Genomic DNA, 15,566 nt, shown 5'->3' with positions numbered 1-15,566 from the left:
AAGAGACAAGGCATTTATAAAGCAATAACATCGTTCGAGAGTTAACGTCATGGTCATGTTTGATTGTCAAAATCGTACAACAGCCGGGTCGTGTGTATACATGTTACAGCTCGTGGTCTTTGACAAGCCGATTCAGCGTCGGGTATGGTCGTGCCACCGTCTACTTCTACCAACTATCAAAGTTACCGAAGCCTCCACTTCCCTTCATCTTCTTCCGCACCGGCTCTTCCCATCTCTCCGCGCTTGGATCGGTATTGTCGGCACCAGCGTCTCCATTACTAGAAGACGTCTTGCTTAAATATTTGCCCACGGTCTCCTTTCCCTCTGCAGAAACGATTGTCCCATCCCCCCTTATCCTCTTTCCCGTCCAAGTCGTCCTGTCGTCATCGGTGCCGCCCTTCTGGCGGATTTCCTCCTGTTCTTGCTCTTGACGCTCTTGCTCTTTCTTCTGTGACTGGAAATCTTGAAAAGGATCGACGAATACGACAATATCTTTAATGTATATCTTGTTCAGGGGTCTGTTGGACCCATCTGTTTGGGCCGCTTCCATTTTTGTCAATACGCTTTTACCATCCACCACGAGTCCAAATATAGTGTGTTTCCGGTCAAGATGTGGTGTTGCTTTGTAGGTGATGAAGAATTGGCTGGAGTTTGTGTTTTTTCCTTTATTAGCCATGGAAACTGTGGCAGGAAGAGATGAGTCAGCAACATAGGAACTCGACGGAAAGGAAATCGCATCAACTCGAAAGGATTGTACTCACGTATGCCTCTACTGTTATGTGTCAATGGCCCGTCAAACTCGTCATTGAAATACTTGCCCCAGATGCTTGAGCCGCCTTTGCCAGTTCCTGACGGGTCACCGCCCTGGATCATAAAGTTGGGTATGTTTCGATGGAACGCAACACCTTTGTAGTAGCCATTTTGCGCCAACTTGATGAAGTTCCAGACTGCTCTTGGCGCCGTGTCGGTGTGCAGTTCAATGGTCAAGTCGCCCAGGTTGGTCTCCATGCGAGCATAGCCTTTGGTTTTGACCATTTTCGGCTTGAGCATGAACTCTTCTTCTGTCAACAACGCCCGTTCGCCGCTGGTTTCTGGCGTCAAGCCGGTGCTCGTGAAACTCGCGGCTGCTCTCCCTGTCGTGTATGCAGCTGCGTTGGCGGCCAGCTTCTTGTCCCTGATGGCGGGCTGGGATGACGCCAGGTTAGATGAATGGCCTGTTGCTGCGGTAGATGACTTTGCCAAAGCGCCAGAACTCCTGTTCACATCTCCGCCGGCTTCCCGTGCCTTGCGTGCCTTCTCCACCGCAGCCTTTGCCTTCAAGACTTTGTCACCCATACTCCCCAATGCTCCGGCATTTATGTTGCCGGAATTGCGCTCCTCCTCTTGCTCTTTGGTGAGTTGCGCTCCTTCTCCATCCTTGAGGTACTTAAACTGCTCAAGGTTGCGACTCGCGGCATTCTGAGGATCTTGCAAGGTAATTATATCGGCGCGGCTAAAGGGCTGGTCGTCCACTAGGTCCTGCCACAACTTGGCCTTTATATTCATGCGTTCCACAGTCTCCCACGCAAATACGTTTGCATGTGTGCCATGTCGGATGGCAACAATATGAGTATTGTCGGTGAATATCTTGTACGTAACGGGGTCGATCAAGTCACCCTTGCCATCGCTGAGTCCAGCGCCGAGCGAATCTGAGCTGGCGTTGCGCGCAAAGTTCAAGCGTATTAAATCTTTCTTATGAAGCGGTTCGCCATTGACAGGGTTCTGGTTAGGGTGCTTCTCCAGCCATGCGCCAATGACCTCGACGTCGAATATGGTGCCGTCGGGGGTACAGACGGGGTTCTTGAACGGTTGGAGACTGGCAGCGCAAAAGTTGAACGGAAGGCGACGGAATGGGGCGGCTCCAGATCCGTTTCGCGACGAAGCATTCGCCCCTACACTTGGGGAATAAGCATCTGAGGATGACCACTCTGAATGCGTGATCTGCGACAACAACAAGAGTTAGCGACGACGAATCAACACAAGACGAAGGGTCAAAGGCGGGAAGGCATGGCAACTTTACATAAAGCTTGTCGGTTCCTTTGCCCATGGTGACTTCCAACGAGCCTAGGGTCTTAGTTATGACAGCTCTCCCGCCTGGGTTCGCGGATTGCGGGCTGTCTTTGTCAGATTGGTTGGAGATGGGGATGGTAGCTTCAGATTGAACTTTCGTGATGTAGATGACACAAAAGTGTTATCTTATCGGATGAAAGCTACGGAGTAGTCCCGACCGATGACTTTTGGTACTTAGCCATTCGCAGGTACTTCCATGTACAGAGTACAAATCTGTCGATTTTCTAGCAGCATTTCAGTGGGGCAGGCGGCATGATTCCCCCCTAAAACCGGCCATTGCTAGGGAGCTTTATCCGTAAATCACGGAGGCTTTGTTGGTAGCGAGTACAAGACACAGGTACCTCCCCATTGTCCCAGCCTGCATTTAGTCCAAGCTCGTCGTTCGTCGTCAGCGATGCTGCCACATCTCCAAGGCTGAGCCTCGACATCTCCAGTCCCTGCCTCTCGCTCCTGGTCGACTGGCCACAGCACAACTCTGTATACTTCGCTCTGATGCGGGCGATTCAAAAATTTGTTCAGTATTGATTTAAATATTGATATTACACTGCAATATACTCCTTATCCCTTGCCTTGCGCCTTGGAGATACTCATCTGCCGGCGCCACTGATCACCAACCTCACATCAACCATTGCCTAACCACCGACCTCCTGGGACTCCGTCGCGCCGACGATAGCTATCCCCGCGGGGCAGCTTCACCATATTCGAATCTGATATCGACGCATCTAACATAGGGCCCTGACTTAGACGCTTCTTCAGGTCCGAATCTCGTAGCCTGCGTGCAACCACAAGCTCTCTACCATGAGGCTCTTCCTCGGGCTCCTGGCCTTGGCCATGTCCTTCTGGACAGCCTGGGCCCATGAAGTCGCCATTGTGAGCCTGCGCAATCATTTCTCAACGTTGAGGCTCTTCTCCTAATTGCTCTTGTTCAACAGGATAATTCAGATGCCAATCGCCAGTATTGCTCTGGTTCGTAACGACCTCGAACCCGATATCACGATCGTAATCTAACTTTGTTCGGGCAGGCATGTACAGCCGGCAAACATGGGGCGGGCCTGTCGACCCATTTATACTTGTCAAGTTTCTCAACTCGAGTATACCTGAAGGCACCGATCCCATCGTGAGCTTGATCATCTTTCAGTGGCGAGACAAGAACTTTGTTGGCATCCCCGATCCCAACACCAATGGAAGAGTAAGGCGATCCTTCCCAGCAGCTTTCGGTCCTGTTGCAATACCCGGACTTGCCGCATTATATCTCTGACCATGGATGTATCTTTTAGCAATTGCCCATTTGTACCGACGAATTCGTTAAGTCAGGTCACTGCAACACAACTGACATCGGCGAGTTCATTATTTCTCCTAATGCCACCGAAAAGTCCAACGCTCTCATCTTGACCAAGGCTATCCACCTCAAGGATCCTGCTCCAATTCACTATTCTCTCAAGAAAACAGGCTATTATTGCGTTGTGACCGAAGGCTACACTGTCGACAACTACAAGGCTGTTGTGGCGTTCCGAAACGCGTATGGTGAACTGCAGGCAACCCAGATCCCCAAACTCCCCTTCTACGGTGCCATGTCTATTATCTATGCGCTAATGGCGGGATACTGGGGGTTCCTTTACTACCAGCATCGTCATGATATCTGTAGGTCTTGTTCACTCCGCTACGCCCTGTCCGTGCGTAGTACCTCTTCTTCCACTCCTCTAACATCGTTTCAACAGTGGCGGTCCAAAACTATATAACAGCAATTTTGGTCTTTTTGGTAGTGGAAATGCTCATTACTTGGGGCTATTATGGTTTGTCTAGCACCCGATTCTCAAGCCATAACTGGTACGGATAGTTCATGCTAACATGTCACCAGATTTTCAAAACAACGGGGGCTCGGGTGTGGCATCCAAGGCTTTTTTGATCATAGTGGGCATTCTCAATGCTGCACGCAACTCATTTTCATTCTTCCTTTTGCTCATCGTGTGCATGGGTTATGGTGTAGTTAAGCCAACCCTCGGCCGCACCATGATATACGTGCGGTGGCTCGCAGCCGCTCACTTCGTCTTTGGCCTGGTCTATTCCATCACCAGTCTTATCGTTTCACCCGAAAGTGCCGGTATGTATTGAGCCGCTAAAAGGCCCTCCCAAGGGGTGCCCATGCCTCTAGAATTTTTACTGATGTGTTCTCTTAGGTCCGTTTGTGCTGCTCATCGTCTTACCCTTAGCCGGAACTCTTACAGCCTTTTATGTGTGGACGCTTAACTCTCTCAACTTCACGCTTAAAGATCTTCGAGAACGAAAGCAGCATGTAAAGGAGGGCATGTACAGGAAGCTTTGGTGGTCTATCCTCATTAGCATCATCGTTATCTTTGCATTCTTCTTCTTCACCAGCTTTACCTTCGCCTCCGTCAACGACCCTGACTTTGTTCCGAACCATTGGAAGACTCGGTGGTTCATATTGGATGGCTGGCTCAACATCGTCTACTTTGCAGATGTTGCCTTCATTGCGTACGTATGGCGTCCTACCGCCAATAATCGCCGCTTTGCCATGAGTGACGAGATTGCTCAAGATGATGATGGAAACTTCGAAATCGGGGATATTGGCGTCCCCGATGATTGGGATGACGATGAAGAGGCTGCTCACCCTGGCAAGCATTCGCCGCATCCACCGCCCGTTACAGGAATCACGAGTTCTGCGTCGGCGCAGCCAAATGGCCATCATCAGAACCCCACGCGAAGCATTCCCAGGGAGTCCATCGACGGGGAGACTATCTTTGCGGTGGGCGAGGATGGCGACAAATTCTCAGATGATGGGAGTGACGAGGAAAATACCAAGCTTGTAACAAAATAAGTGATAGAGTTCAAAATGGCGTTTGCTTTCGAGTTTTGGGACATGACATGGCATTTTATTGAATGGAAAGGAAGTCAACATTCTTGTACTAGACTTTGCTCATAGCTACAATATATGATTAGATTATTGTAAATACCTGTCCCTGGTCAACTATTTTGAAGGTTGGTAATTCTACCAATCCATACCGCAGTGCTTGTGCCGACAAACACAATCACTTTCAAAAACTTTGGCTCACTCTTGCTGTGGCATTCCTCAGCACACAAGGATTTAGATCAGTGCCACCGAGGCAATCTCCCACTATTAGAGGACTATATCGTACGTTGTTACATCTTCTCCCAGTTTTACAATACATAATACACGGTGTTAGCTTGAGACAAACTATCTTGGTGAAATGTCACCCCCAAAGCCAACGGGCCGTCTCTTGCCATCATTCTCGGGCAAGATCGCCAAAGCTTTGTAAACTTTTCCCATCCCGCTAGGTCCTCGGTCAACGAGGCGCTTCCAAGACTTTTCAATGTCCTCCGTGGCTGACTTATTCGTTCCTGCACCTTTGATGAGCATCTCTGCGCGCTCTCGAATCCCCATAAGTTCAAGGAAATCCGCCTGCGGGACCGGGCCGTGGACTTCAACTCCATCGCTCGCAAGAGTAGCGGCTTCAGCAAGGGCGGTGAAATCCACATCGGCACTCAGGTCTACGAGACCAGGGGCTGAGAAGGGGCTGACCAGCTTATGGTGTCGGATGCCTCTGAGGGAATTGATTGGAATTGTGTCGGATGTTCCGTAATCCAAAATCAGCGCCGCGCCACTTGGTTGCGACTTCTTCACCTTTTCAGAGCCGCCGATACGCGCCGCGAAGTCGGCCGCGTATAGAGAGGCATCCGGGCAGATCTCAACCACGGAGCCGGGGTACTGTTTGAGCTGTTGGTATCTTAGAGATGATTCGGGAAGGTAGCGAGAATGTCTAGTAGGTTTCGAGGATAGAATGAGTTTAAATTCTTCGGGGGGTGCATCTTTGCCGGCTGCCTTGGCTTTAGCTTGAGCAGAAGCAACTTCGGCAGGATGAGTAGGAGAAACCATCATTTCCCGCCACTCGTACGATGGCGGTGAATCTTTTACTTCCGGAGAGGTTTTCTCTATTGATGCAATGGATGCCGTCGTCTTAGGCAGCGATGCTGGTGCCAATGCGGATTGGAAAGTGTGAATGGGAAGGGCGTCGAAAAATTCATGTGCTATGATGAATGGCACTTTATTGGACTCTGGGACATTTCTGGTTAAGTTCTGATCTGCAAAGCTGGCGTGTAGAGATGTTCAGCTTACCAATGGGAATGGACTTGAGGCTTTCAGCCCATACAATGGGCTTCCCTAAATGTTTTCCATGGCTGCGAAACCCGGCTTCACAAGTCTCGGGTACTGCATCAGGTCCGCAGAGTAGTTTTTGCTGTGTCTCTCGAAGCTCTGGGCTTGCCTCGACCATGAAAACCGACTCTATGCTATCTGCCATAGCTGGGAAGCGTTTCATTGTCTGAAATCAACAACTTGTTAGTGCCGTACACGCTTCTGCAGATACCGCAGCTATCAAGGCCGGCCAAATCGCGATGCACGCTTTGGGTTGGGATTGGATTGGGCTTACTCGCAACATGTCATCCATAAGAGTGCCACGGCCTGGGCCAACCTCAATCAATTGGACGCCCTGCTTTGGTTGGCCTTGGCTAATCCATTCGGCAATAAACCACAGGCCAACCAGTTCGCCAAACATTTGAGAAATCTCAGGGGATGTGACGAAATCTCCTTTGATGCCGAATTGATCGCGGTCTTGACCAATTGCGCCTGTATAGTAGCCACCGAGATCTCCGGTTAAGCACATGCGCATGTAGCTTGCCAATGGTACTGGTCCTGTTGTCTTTGACAAGGCTTAGCACTATGTTGTATTTCCGTGTCGTCCTGCGGCCGGTTCACATCACTCACTGATATCGCTTCAAAAAGCTGCTTTGCCAAGGGTGTTGACCATTGTCTCTCCTCTTCCCGACGAGAGGCCGTCACTGAGAAGCTTCTACCGACCAGAAATGCTTGTTGACTTGGTAGATATTGTCGGCCAGTCGTCGGGATTGTGTGGCGGCAAGATATGCGTCGCAGACCTCTACAGGCCGCTGCAGCCGAAACTGGTCCCATTAATAACGTCAAAGGGGCAACTGATGAGAGGCGGTACTGTAAGCAATCCAATTCGGTGGCTCTGTGCTTATTTTGTGTAGTCCAGGCTGAGTTATGAGGATGTGAAAGAGATGAGATGAGGTTGTCATGTTAGTTGGCAGGGCCTAGGCCCCTTCCCTTTTTTCTGAGAGCTTGAATGGATGGATGAGGTCAGAGCTGCGATAAGATACCATCAGACAGCTGAACCCACTCACCACCAACACCAACACTAGAAGAAGCAGCTTTCTTGGCCCCACGTCGCGGCTGGCGGTAGAATGACACTTTCTCGCCATATTAGCCATTTCGTTCGTTGCTCTCCTCTTCACCATCTTTGAAAATATTTTGGAATCTGAAGGCTCAATTGCCTAATTCTTACCGAATCTATCCCGACTGTCCAAGTTTTGTGCTACGAAACAACTCGACTTCCAAACTCGCGAGACTATCCTAGACAGTTCTTCTCCCTTTTACTTTTGCGCCGCCATGGCTAGCAAGGGCAAATCGAGATGGGCAGACACCGAAGAAGACGCCGAGTTGGAATCAAAGCTAAGACAAGAAAGGGAAGAGAAGCGTCGGAAGAAGGCAGAGAAGGCGCGCAAGCTCGAGGCCGACAAACAAGCAGCTCTAGCAGCATCCTCCCAGAGCAACGACATCAACCAAGAAGCGGAGGGAAGACCCTCCAAACGACGCAGAGTTACGCCCGAAGCAGAGACCAGTAGTAATAATAATAAACCGATAAAACTCTTGCGATTCGAGAATGCCGGCACATGGGGGAAGAGTCGGAGCGTCGAGAACTACGACAAGCTCAACGACATCGAGGAGGGCACATACGGCTGGGTCGCAAGGGGAACAGAACGTGCGACTGGGAAAGTTGTGGCGCTGAAAAGATTAAAACTCGAGCCTTCAGATCGAAATGGGCTACCGGTTACGGGATTGAGAGAGATTCAGATTCTGCAGGACTGCAAGCACCGCAACATTGTACGACTGGAAGAGGTTGTGGTTGGCGAGGATGTCACAAAGCTTGACAAGTGAGTCTGCTCCGTATTTCATGACTACAACAAGAACTATCATACTAACATTGCATTCTTGTAGTTCAATATTCCTAGTCCTCGAATTCGTGGAGCACGACCTCAAAGGTATTCTCGAAGACATGCCTGAACCCTTCCTATCCTCCGAAGTCAAGCGCCTCCTCCTCCAGCTAACGTCCGGCCTGTCCTACCTGCACGAAAATTGGATTCTTCACCGCGATCTCAAAACATCAAACCTCCTCTTAAATAACCGTGGCCAGCTCAAGATTGCCGACTTCGGCATGGCTCGCTATGTCGGCGATCCACCACCTAAACTGACCCAGCTTGTCGTAACGCTGTGGTACCGCGCTCCAGAACTGCTTCTAGGGACAAAGACATACGACGCTGCGGTAGATATGTGGAGCGTTGGCTGCATATTCGGCGAGCTCATAACGCGCGAGCCCCTGCTCCAAGGCACCAACGAGGTAGACCAAATGTCCAAGATATTTGAACTGTGCGGCGTGCCAACTGAAGAATCGTGGCCCGGATTCCGAAGGCTCCCCAACGCCAGGAGTTTGAAGCTTCCCAAGAATTCCTTAACCACTGGATCCGTTATACGGGCACGGTTTCCAGGCATGACCACCGCTGGAGCCAGCCTTCTCAACGATCTGTTAGCTCTGGATCCAGACCGACGACCGACAGCCAAAGAGATGCTCAGTCACGAATACTTCCGCCAGGATCCTAAACCAAAGCCTGAGAGCATGTTCCCAACTTTCCCCAGCAAAGCGGGTCAGGAACGAAGACGTCGACATGAACCCAATGCGCCTGTCAGAGGTCAAGCAGTAAGCTTAGGTGACGTCGACTTGAGTGGCATATTCCAGGGAAGAGACAAGGAGGAGCGTGGAGCTGGCTTTACGCTGCGAATGGTATGAATAGCATATATGTGAAAATCTTTGAACATCTGTCGGCGGGCAACTGTCACAAGTTGCGCTTCTAGTCGGCTATATTATCCCTGGACATATTAAACAGCGAATAGATTTCTTGAGCGACTATTGCGCTAGAACTGGAAAACCTGATCGCTTGTCAATTTTGAAGGCCAACTACCTAGGTAGTTGTGATGAAAGCCGTACGACTTGTGCTGCCGGAAAAAAGGTGCAAGTATTAATGCGTGTAGCTTCATTAGAAGATTTTATACTAGGTCCAACTCCCCCGGCCATAAATACACCCAATAAGCCAAAAGAAAAAGATTCAGTAGCCAAAACCAAAAAAAGCAGTGTCCAAATGACTCGCCCCTATATTCCCTTCCCTTCCATGATGCTGCTAAAAAGTCAAAAAATGCTTGGCAAGAAGTACCAAAGCAAAACAAGTAATAAAATCAGGCTATAAATTATAAATCTCCAAGTCTTCCAACAACGCCTGGTGTGAATCTGTTTGCCACGACTACGAATAACATGTTTCGCCAATAAAATTATGAGAGTGAGAGGCAAGATTGCTGCAGACAGGAGCTGCAGGCAGCTGTACTCCCTCCCGAAACAGGGTAAAGGAACCAGCTTAATGCAATCCTAATCCAGCGACAAACCACGTAAAGCTCAGGATTGTCACAATGCTCATGCCGATAGCAAGTCCAGCAGCGTGACGGTCGAACAGTGCCGAAGCGGTACTGCATTGTCCAGGACATGTCCAATCAGGATAAGCCGTGTATGGCTGACCAGTATACATGCCAAATGTGTAGCTGGCATATGCACCAAGATAACCAGGTTCGGGGGCCTGAGTGATTTGAGCGTCGGAATCCTTCACAATCAGGGTGTACGTTTGAACACCCAGGGGGCTTTTGACGTCGTTGGCCTGTTGTTTGGTGTCCCAAACGTATTTTACTGAGGTTGCGAAGGACATATTGCCGGTCAGAGTCCAAGTTTCACTTGCAACAGAGCAGCTGACAAGAATATCGATGGCGGTCGGTGTTCCAAGCAGAGAGGTGTAGTTCCAAGACCAGGTAACGTAGTCACTAATCTTGTATAGTCCGCTGGGCTGCAGATTAGTGTTTGGTGTTTGCATACTGATGCCAGCGGGAGGGGCATCAGGGGGGAACTGCGTATGAGTCGAGTTGCCCTTCTTGTTCCCAGTAGTGCCAGCCTTGCCACTCTTTGTGGGCTTTGCGGTGTTCAAGTCACCAGTTGTCTTGCCTCCGGATTTGGTATTACCAGCGTCGGTTGTAGAGGCAGGTGCATCTGCTGGCGTAGTCTTAGATGCTTGATCTTGTGTAGCTGCGGTGAGGAGATGGTTAGTACAATGTCACTAGAGCAGAGTATGGAGTGGATGGCAGGTGTAAAGCAACGGAGCCATCTACTCAAGTGAAGCATACCTGAGGGTTCTTGACTGGAGTCAGTGCTATCCGCCCGCACGATGAGGGCATCAAGTTCAGGTAGCCATCGTGGCCAGCCTGACGCTGAAGCAACGGAACCAAACGTGGACAGGCACAGGGCCAGTTGCACTAAGGATTGAGCAGGACGCATGGTCAAAGATGTGGTGATGGTGGTAAAGCGAGCGAGGTTAAAATTGGGCCGCTCCTCTCAGGGCGACAACCAGTCCGCAAGCTTGAGTGGCAGGCAATTAAGGCAGGTGCAAGAAAAGAGACTCGAGAATATGGAACGCCCGATGAATCGAGAGATGAACCACGGGGTGAGGCAGGCTAAAAGAAGGCCTCGAGGTCAACAAAACTTGGTGCTTTCAACGGTCGGGGTGAGCTAGCAACGGGGATCCAGGCGGCGGATCGTTGGTCGACGCGAGCGAAAGTTTCGAGAGGATAGGGCAAGAGGGACGAATTGGACGCAGAAGAAGCGAGTGTCGAGAAGAAAAAGATGACAGCAAAACAGGTGCAGCAAAAAGCGAGAGACAAAAAGATGTGACGAAGCAAATGCCGTGGTCCTTTTTTTTTCTTCGGCCGGTTGACCAGGGGAGGTTGATGAGACAGAGAGCGAGAGAGAGAGAGAAGGAGACGACGGACTGGGGGGTCAGGAGCAGGAACAGTAGTGTGGCAGAAATCCCGATCTCTTGGGGGGGGTGGTCGAGATCCACAGCCAGGCCTGGAACCAACCAGACCAGACCAGAGCAGCGCCTGATGGGCCAAGCAACCAGACCAGACGGCAGGCAACATTGAACATGGAGGACTGGATCAAGCTCAACCACCACAAACGATCCTCTCAGCAGTGCATTATACTAACTACGGGTAATATGCGGCACTGGAAAATCAGAGACGCACGCTCTATTGCTGCTATGTCTGATTGATGGCGTTTTGGCAATTTGACGACTGATGGGCGAGAAGCCAAGACACAAGACAACACCACGAACGAGAAGAATGCACCAGTTGACCAGGCAAGACTTGACCCGTTCAATGTTCGCTGTCCAACATTGCACCCACCACGGAACGAGCCAGGACCGGTGCCAGTGGAGCCACTCTTGGCTTGAACGGGCATAGCCTCATCGTACGCTCCATTTTTGTTTTTATTTTTGCTCTACAGTACCGGTACTGCGTGCTTCACAGAGCGCACATGCAGCTAGTGGCCCAGGACAGGCACCAGACAGATCAGGCCCAAAAGTCAAGCCTGTGCGGTGAGACCAGTTACACGTATCAGTGCCAGGCAGACATCGGATCACTTCATGTTGATCTTTGAGCACCAGAACTGCCCCTTGCCTTCGCTAAGACTCAGGGCGGCTGCTAGCGACGACGTCTTGACTTGACCTTTTTGTATGCATTGACCTCATTTAACTGCCTCGTCCGTCTTAGACTCGCTGTAGATATCATCTCGGATCTCGTCGCCAGGAGAATACATACGGAACACCAAGCGGGTCGGGTCAATCTCTGGGGATAAGTACAGAGTAGCTCAGTCTCGTCTCACCAGGCCACTTGACACGAATTTTCTTCATTCTCGGCGACGCACATGCCTCAGTGCGTCACCCACTGACTGACCCGCACACAAGGCAAGGCCGAGCAAAAATAACAACATGGAACAGATGCCGGGCAAGCTGAGCGACTTGGCCCCAGAGGCAAGTGCAATACGGCACACGTGATCTCGTGTTTGTCCCCCCCTCGCCCACCTCCTGTCCCCTCTTGGTCCAAGCCCCCTTCCTCTCAAGTGCTCCCATCCATCAACATGTCGGACGGCCCCTTGCCTTCCTTCCTTGCCTTCCAAGCCTCTCTCACACTTCTTGAACTCTATCAATGCGAACAAAAATGATACCCCTGCCACCACCAGGACGCCACAAATGAATCCTTGCTCCTGGGAGGCCGGTTGTTACTCTGCCATCAAGCCTTCAATGCAACAGGATCGGTATGTGACGTAGGGAGCACAACCACCGTTGCTGCCAAGGCTGCGGAGTACAGAGTATCCAACTCGGGTGCAGCGTGTCCAGTGAGCTGAAAGGCTGTGACGAATCGACCTGCAATTTGCTTCAGTGTCTTGGGTATTGTGCTTAAGTAACGTCAACTGGTCATATCAAGTTCAATGTTGTGTGATGTGATTGATGCATGTGCTGCTTCCGGTATGGCACTTGCTCTGCTGCAGAGCAATCGGCACATGCTCTCAAGTCTGCCATGAGCAGACATTGAAAGATCTAGACGCCTGTTCCTTCCGAGCTGGTGGTTTGATAAGCGTCAATCTGATATATGTCTTGATTCACAGAGGTCTGGTGCAACTCGTGTTCTTTGCATATCCCTAGGGGCGCCGTCATTCTATGTTCTGCCAATCGCCGATTTGCTTACGTTTACACATTTTTATTCTAGACAAAAGCAGCCGCGAATGCAAACATTGAACAAAGCCTCTGTCAAGTTCCCAACACTACTGCATCAAGTCATAGTTACTAATACTCCGTAGAGGCCTAACCTCACCGTCCCCAACGCCTCATTCATCACCACATGGTTGTGCTCAATCTGCGTGGCACCATGAGCCCGGTATGATATGAACAAGTACCAATGTTTGAGCGTCTACGTAGGTACATCAGCTCCGATAATATCCCTATCATAGTCTCGCGGTTGAAATAACGGCCAGGATCGTGGTGGTTGGTACATATCCGATAGCTTTCACTCCTATACCAAACCACTCGATTGACTCCAGCCTTGTATCAAGCTAGAAGAAGCCTTACAAACTCTCACAGAGCGGTCAAGCGCGTGGGCATTCAACCAGACTGTTAAATGTTTGCTGCACCCCAGTAAATGCGCCATCCAATACGTCCCGATCTAGACAACTATGCAGCTGTGACTTTTTTCTTGGGCTATGACAATAGTCTGATGGCCAGTCATGGTCCGGCACAGAAAGTTCAGTCTGTAATGGGTGCTCCCACGTTGGACTTTGATATGAGATGTCACACTTTTTCTCTTTCCAATGGTCAAGTGTTGAGGCATGTTCCAGTTATGCACTTGCATATGCGCACACACGGCTGCTGATGCCCGACAAGCGTCCCCTTCCTTGGGCTGGTATTCAGATTGTCCACGATACTCAGCCTGGTTTGTCTGATGCATGTAGGTTGGGGGATTCACTGCTAATATGGCTGTTCGCTCTTCGCTTTTATTGCTCATATCTGGATTCTCCGCTGGACGATGACGACAACCGCCAGCAATGCTACATGTACTTTATGTAGAGTATGGTACAGTACTACTTAAGTACATGCCTATACCTTTTGGTAGCCGTCAGTGCTTGGCTTCTACCTACCTACCTAGGTAGGTACCTAGGTAAGTAGTTACTTGCATCTGGCTCAGGTGTTGGTTCGTTGGTCCTGTTGATAGTAAAAGTAAAGTACCTAGGTACCTAGGTATATGGCACCAGACGTCATGCCGCAATACGCAGTAATACCACGGTTCTTCTTGCCTAAATCGTTCCCTACCAAGGTGTGGTGGTTTGTCGATTTTTGCTGGTCTCGTACATACCTAGGTACCTTATCTATTCTGTCTGCAGGTATGTGCACCGTGTATGCCCATAGCACATTCATACATTCATACATCCAGACATCCATACGTCGACAGACATCTGTATGTGCGCGCATACATGTACATTGTACACATGCACGTGGTTTGGCCTGGCCAACAGCTGTCAGTACTTGCCTTGTTTGTCTGCAATAGCCAGCACTTGACACAGGGACTTGACATCTGGCAGCTGGAGCCCGACCTAGCCTTTTCGTCTGATCCTGACTCTTGCGCTTCTTCCATTTTCTTGTTCTTATCCGTCTTTTATCTTTTTACATCTTTCTTTTCCTCTTTTTTTTCTTAGACATCGTTGCATGCGATATTCACGACAACCATAACTTCAACATGTCAACTGTAAGTGTACATATTTTACATTTGAAATCCATCATCTCCATACATATGTACTCAGTATCGGATAGAAACCTTCTCTTCCCTCCGGAGATGCTCAGTTCGGGTTTGCCGTCATTCAAATTACCCGCGATGAATACACCAGTCTTGTCAAGACTGCCCAACAATACGGTGAGAGACGTTTCCGAAAGGCTTTCTTCCATTCCTTCTGATTCTAACATCTCTGTCATCGCTCTTCAAGATACCTTGTGTCGCAATCTCATCAATGGCGGAGTGCAAAGAGAAACAATAGAGGTTTGTAGCATATCCTGAGTCGATGCGTTGGCATTGATGAATATAGTCGATTTAATGCTTACGGGAGACAGCTTCTCAGTTTACAAACTTCCAATGGCCCTGAGCCTCGTGTTGAGAAAAGTTCCTTCCATGCCCCTATGACAAATACTAGCTGCTCCGACCACATGGAGCAACACCATATCCCTACCACATCATATCAGACCAGTCATGCCGACCCGTATCGTTTTGTCGCTTACCCGAATTCAAGACGCACTCCTTCTACAGCTGATGGAACTGAATCAGACGACTTGGAATTAGTTGATGATTCGTCTACCGATTCGGAAATCGAAAAGTCTAGCACCATTGATAACCAAGTTCCAGCATTGTTCAATGGCTCCTCGACGCCTGCCGTGCGAAAGAATGCTACGCGAACAGTACAACTCATTAACCTTGCGGAAGGCACTACCCTTGCAAATATCACATCTGTTGTAAAGGGTGGATTTCTCGTCAACATATACTCTCGGCTCAGAGATAACATGGCGTCCCTCTCCTTTCTTCATTCAAGTGATGCTCATGCGTTCTACTCTTATGTACAGGCCAATGGACTGTACATCAACAATAAAAAGGTTGTTCCTGTTTTTCAACACTGCTCCGCACTCCCCGAAACTGACCGTATCCTACTCCTAGGTCGACATTAGATGGGATGAACGTCAATTTACTCTATCTGGGCATGTGGCGCACAAAATTTCCCTAGGTGCATGCCGTAACATCATCATCCGATACTGCAATCCCAACTTCACTGAACAAGAGATTCGTAACGACTTGGAGCACATACACAACCTTGTGGTTATCC

At 49.7% G+C, this 15,566-nt stretch overlaps 7 protein-coding genes across 7 annotated transcripts; 3 read left to right on the top strand and 4 right to left on the bottom strand.

The window, feature by feature from the left end:
- Window positions 1-166: 166 nt before the first annotated feature.
- VFPPC_04486 (peptidyl-prolyl cis-trans isomerase cyp8) lies at window positions 167-2,086 on the bottom strand (the record flags this gene model as incomplete). The annotated part of the gene is made up of 3 exons (XM_018283833.1): window positions 167-681; window positions 762-1,980; window positions 2,060-2,086. 3 exons carry the CDS (start codon window positions 2,084-2,086, stop codon window positions 167-169), a joined length of 1,761 nt encoding a protein of 586 aa, XP_018145071.1.
- An 821-nt stretch (window positions 2,087-2,907) lies between these two features.
- VFPPC_04485 (hypothetical protein) lies at window positions 2,908-4,945 on the top strand (the record flags this gene model as incomplete). The annotated part of the gene is made up of 7 exons (XM_018283832.1): window positions 2,908-2,979; window positions 3,042-3,075; window positions 3,132-3,298; window positions 3,387-3,750; window positions 3,828-3,902; window positions 3,968-4,210; window positions 4,287-4,945. 7 exons carry the CDS (start codon window positions 2,908-2,910, stop codon window positions 4,943-4,945), a joined length of 1,614 nt encoding a protein of 537 aa, XP_018145070.1.
- Window positions 4,946-5,323: 378 nt separating this feature from the next.
- Window positions 5,324-6,815, bottom strand: VFPPC_04484 (hypothetical protein; the record flags this gene model as incomplete). The annotated part of the gene is made up of 3 exons (XM_018283831.1): window positions 5,324-6,201; window positions 6,263-6,467; window positions 6,576-6,815. 3 exons carry the CDS (start codon window positions 6,813-6,815, stop codon window positions 5,324-5,326), a joined length of 1,323 nt encoding a protein of 440 aa, XP_018145069.1.
- Window positions 6,816-7,612: 797 nt separating this feature from the next.
- Window positions 7,613-9,068, top strand: VFPPC_04483 (cyclin-dependent kinase G-1; the record flags this gene model as incomplete). The annotated part of the gene is made up of 2 exons (XM_018283830.1): window positions 7,613-8,157; window positions 8,222-9,068. 2 exons carry the CDS (start codon window positions 7,613-7,615, stop codon window positions 9,066-9,068), a joined length of 1,392 nt encoding a protein of 463 aa, XP_018145068.1.
- A 619-nt stretch (window positions 9,069-9,687) lies between these two features.
- Window positions 9,688-10,649, bottom strand: VFPPC_04482 (hypothetical protein; the record flags this gene model as incomplete). The annotated part of the gene is made up of 2 exons (XM_018283829.1): window positions 9,688-10,400; window positions 10,499-10,649. The coding sequence occupies 2 exons, from the start codon at window positions 10,647-10,649 to the stop codon at window positions 9,688-9,690; spliced, it is 864 nt and encodes a 287-aa protein (XP_018145067.1).
- Window positions 10,650-13,369: 2,720 nt separating this feature from the next.
- VFPPC_15797 (hypothetical protein) lies at window positions 13,370-13,708 on the bottom strand (the record flags this gene model as incomplete). Its single annotated transcript, XM_018293550.1, has 1 exon — window positions 13,370-13,708. The coding sequence occupies one exon, from the start codon at window positions 13,706-13,708 to the stop codon at window positions 13,370-13,372; it is 339 nt and encodes a 112-aa protein (XP_018145065.1).
- Window positions 13,709-14,437: 729 nt separating this feature from the next.
- VFPPC_17723 (hypothetical protein) lies at window positions 14,438-15,411 on the top strand (the record flags this gene model as incomplete). The annotated part of the gene is made up of 4 exons (XM_022429412.1): window positions 14,438-14,446; window positions 14,512-14,611; window positions 14,682-14,734; window positions 14,806-15,411. 4 exons carry the CDS (start codon window positions 14,438-14,440, stop codon window positions 15,409-15,411), a joined length of 768 nt encoding a protein of 255 aa, XP_022285550.1.
- Window positions 15,412-15,566: the final 155 nt, after the last annotated feature.

Source organism: Pochonia chlamydosporia, chromosome 3, assembly GCF_001653235.2.
Source record: "Pochonia chlamydosporia 170 chromosome 3, whole genome shotgun sequence".
Taxonomy (NCBI): Eukaryota; Fungi; Ascomycota; class Sordariomycetes; order Hypocreales; family Clavicipitaceae; genus Pochonia; species Pochonia chlamydosporia.
This window is presented reverse-complemented; position numbering and strand designations above follow the sequence as displayed.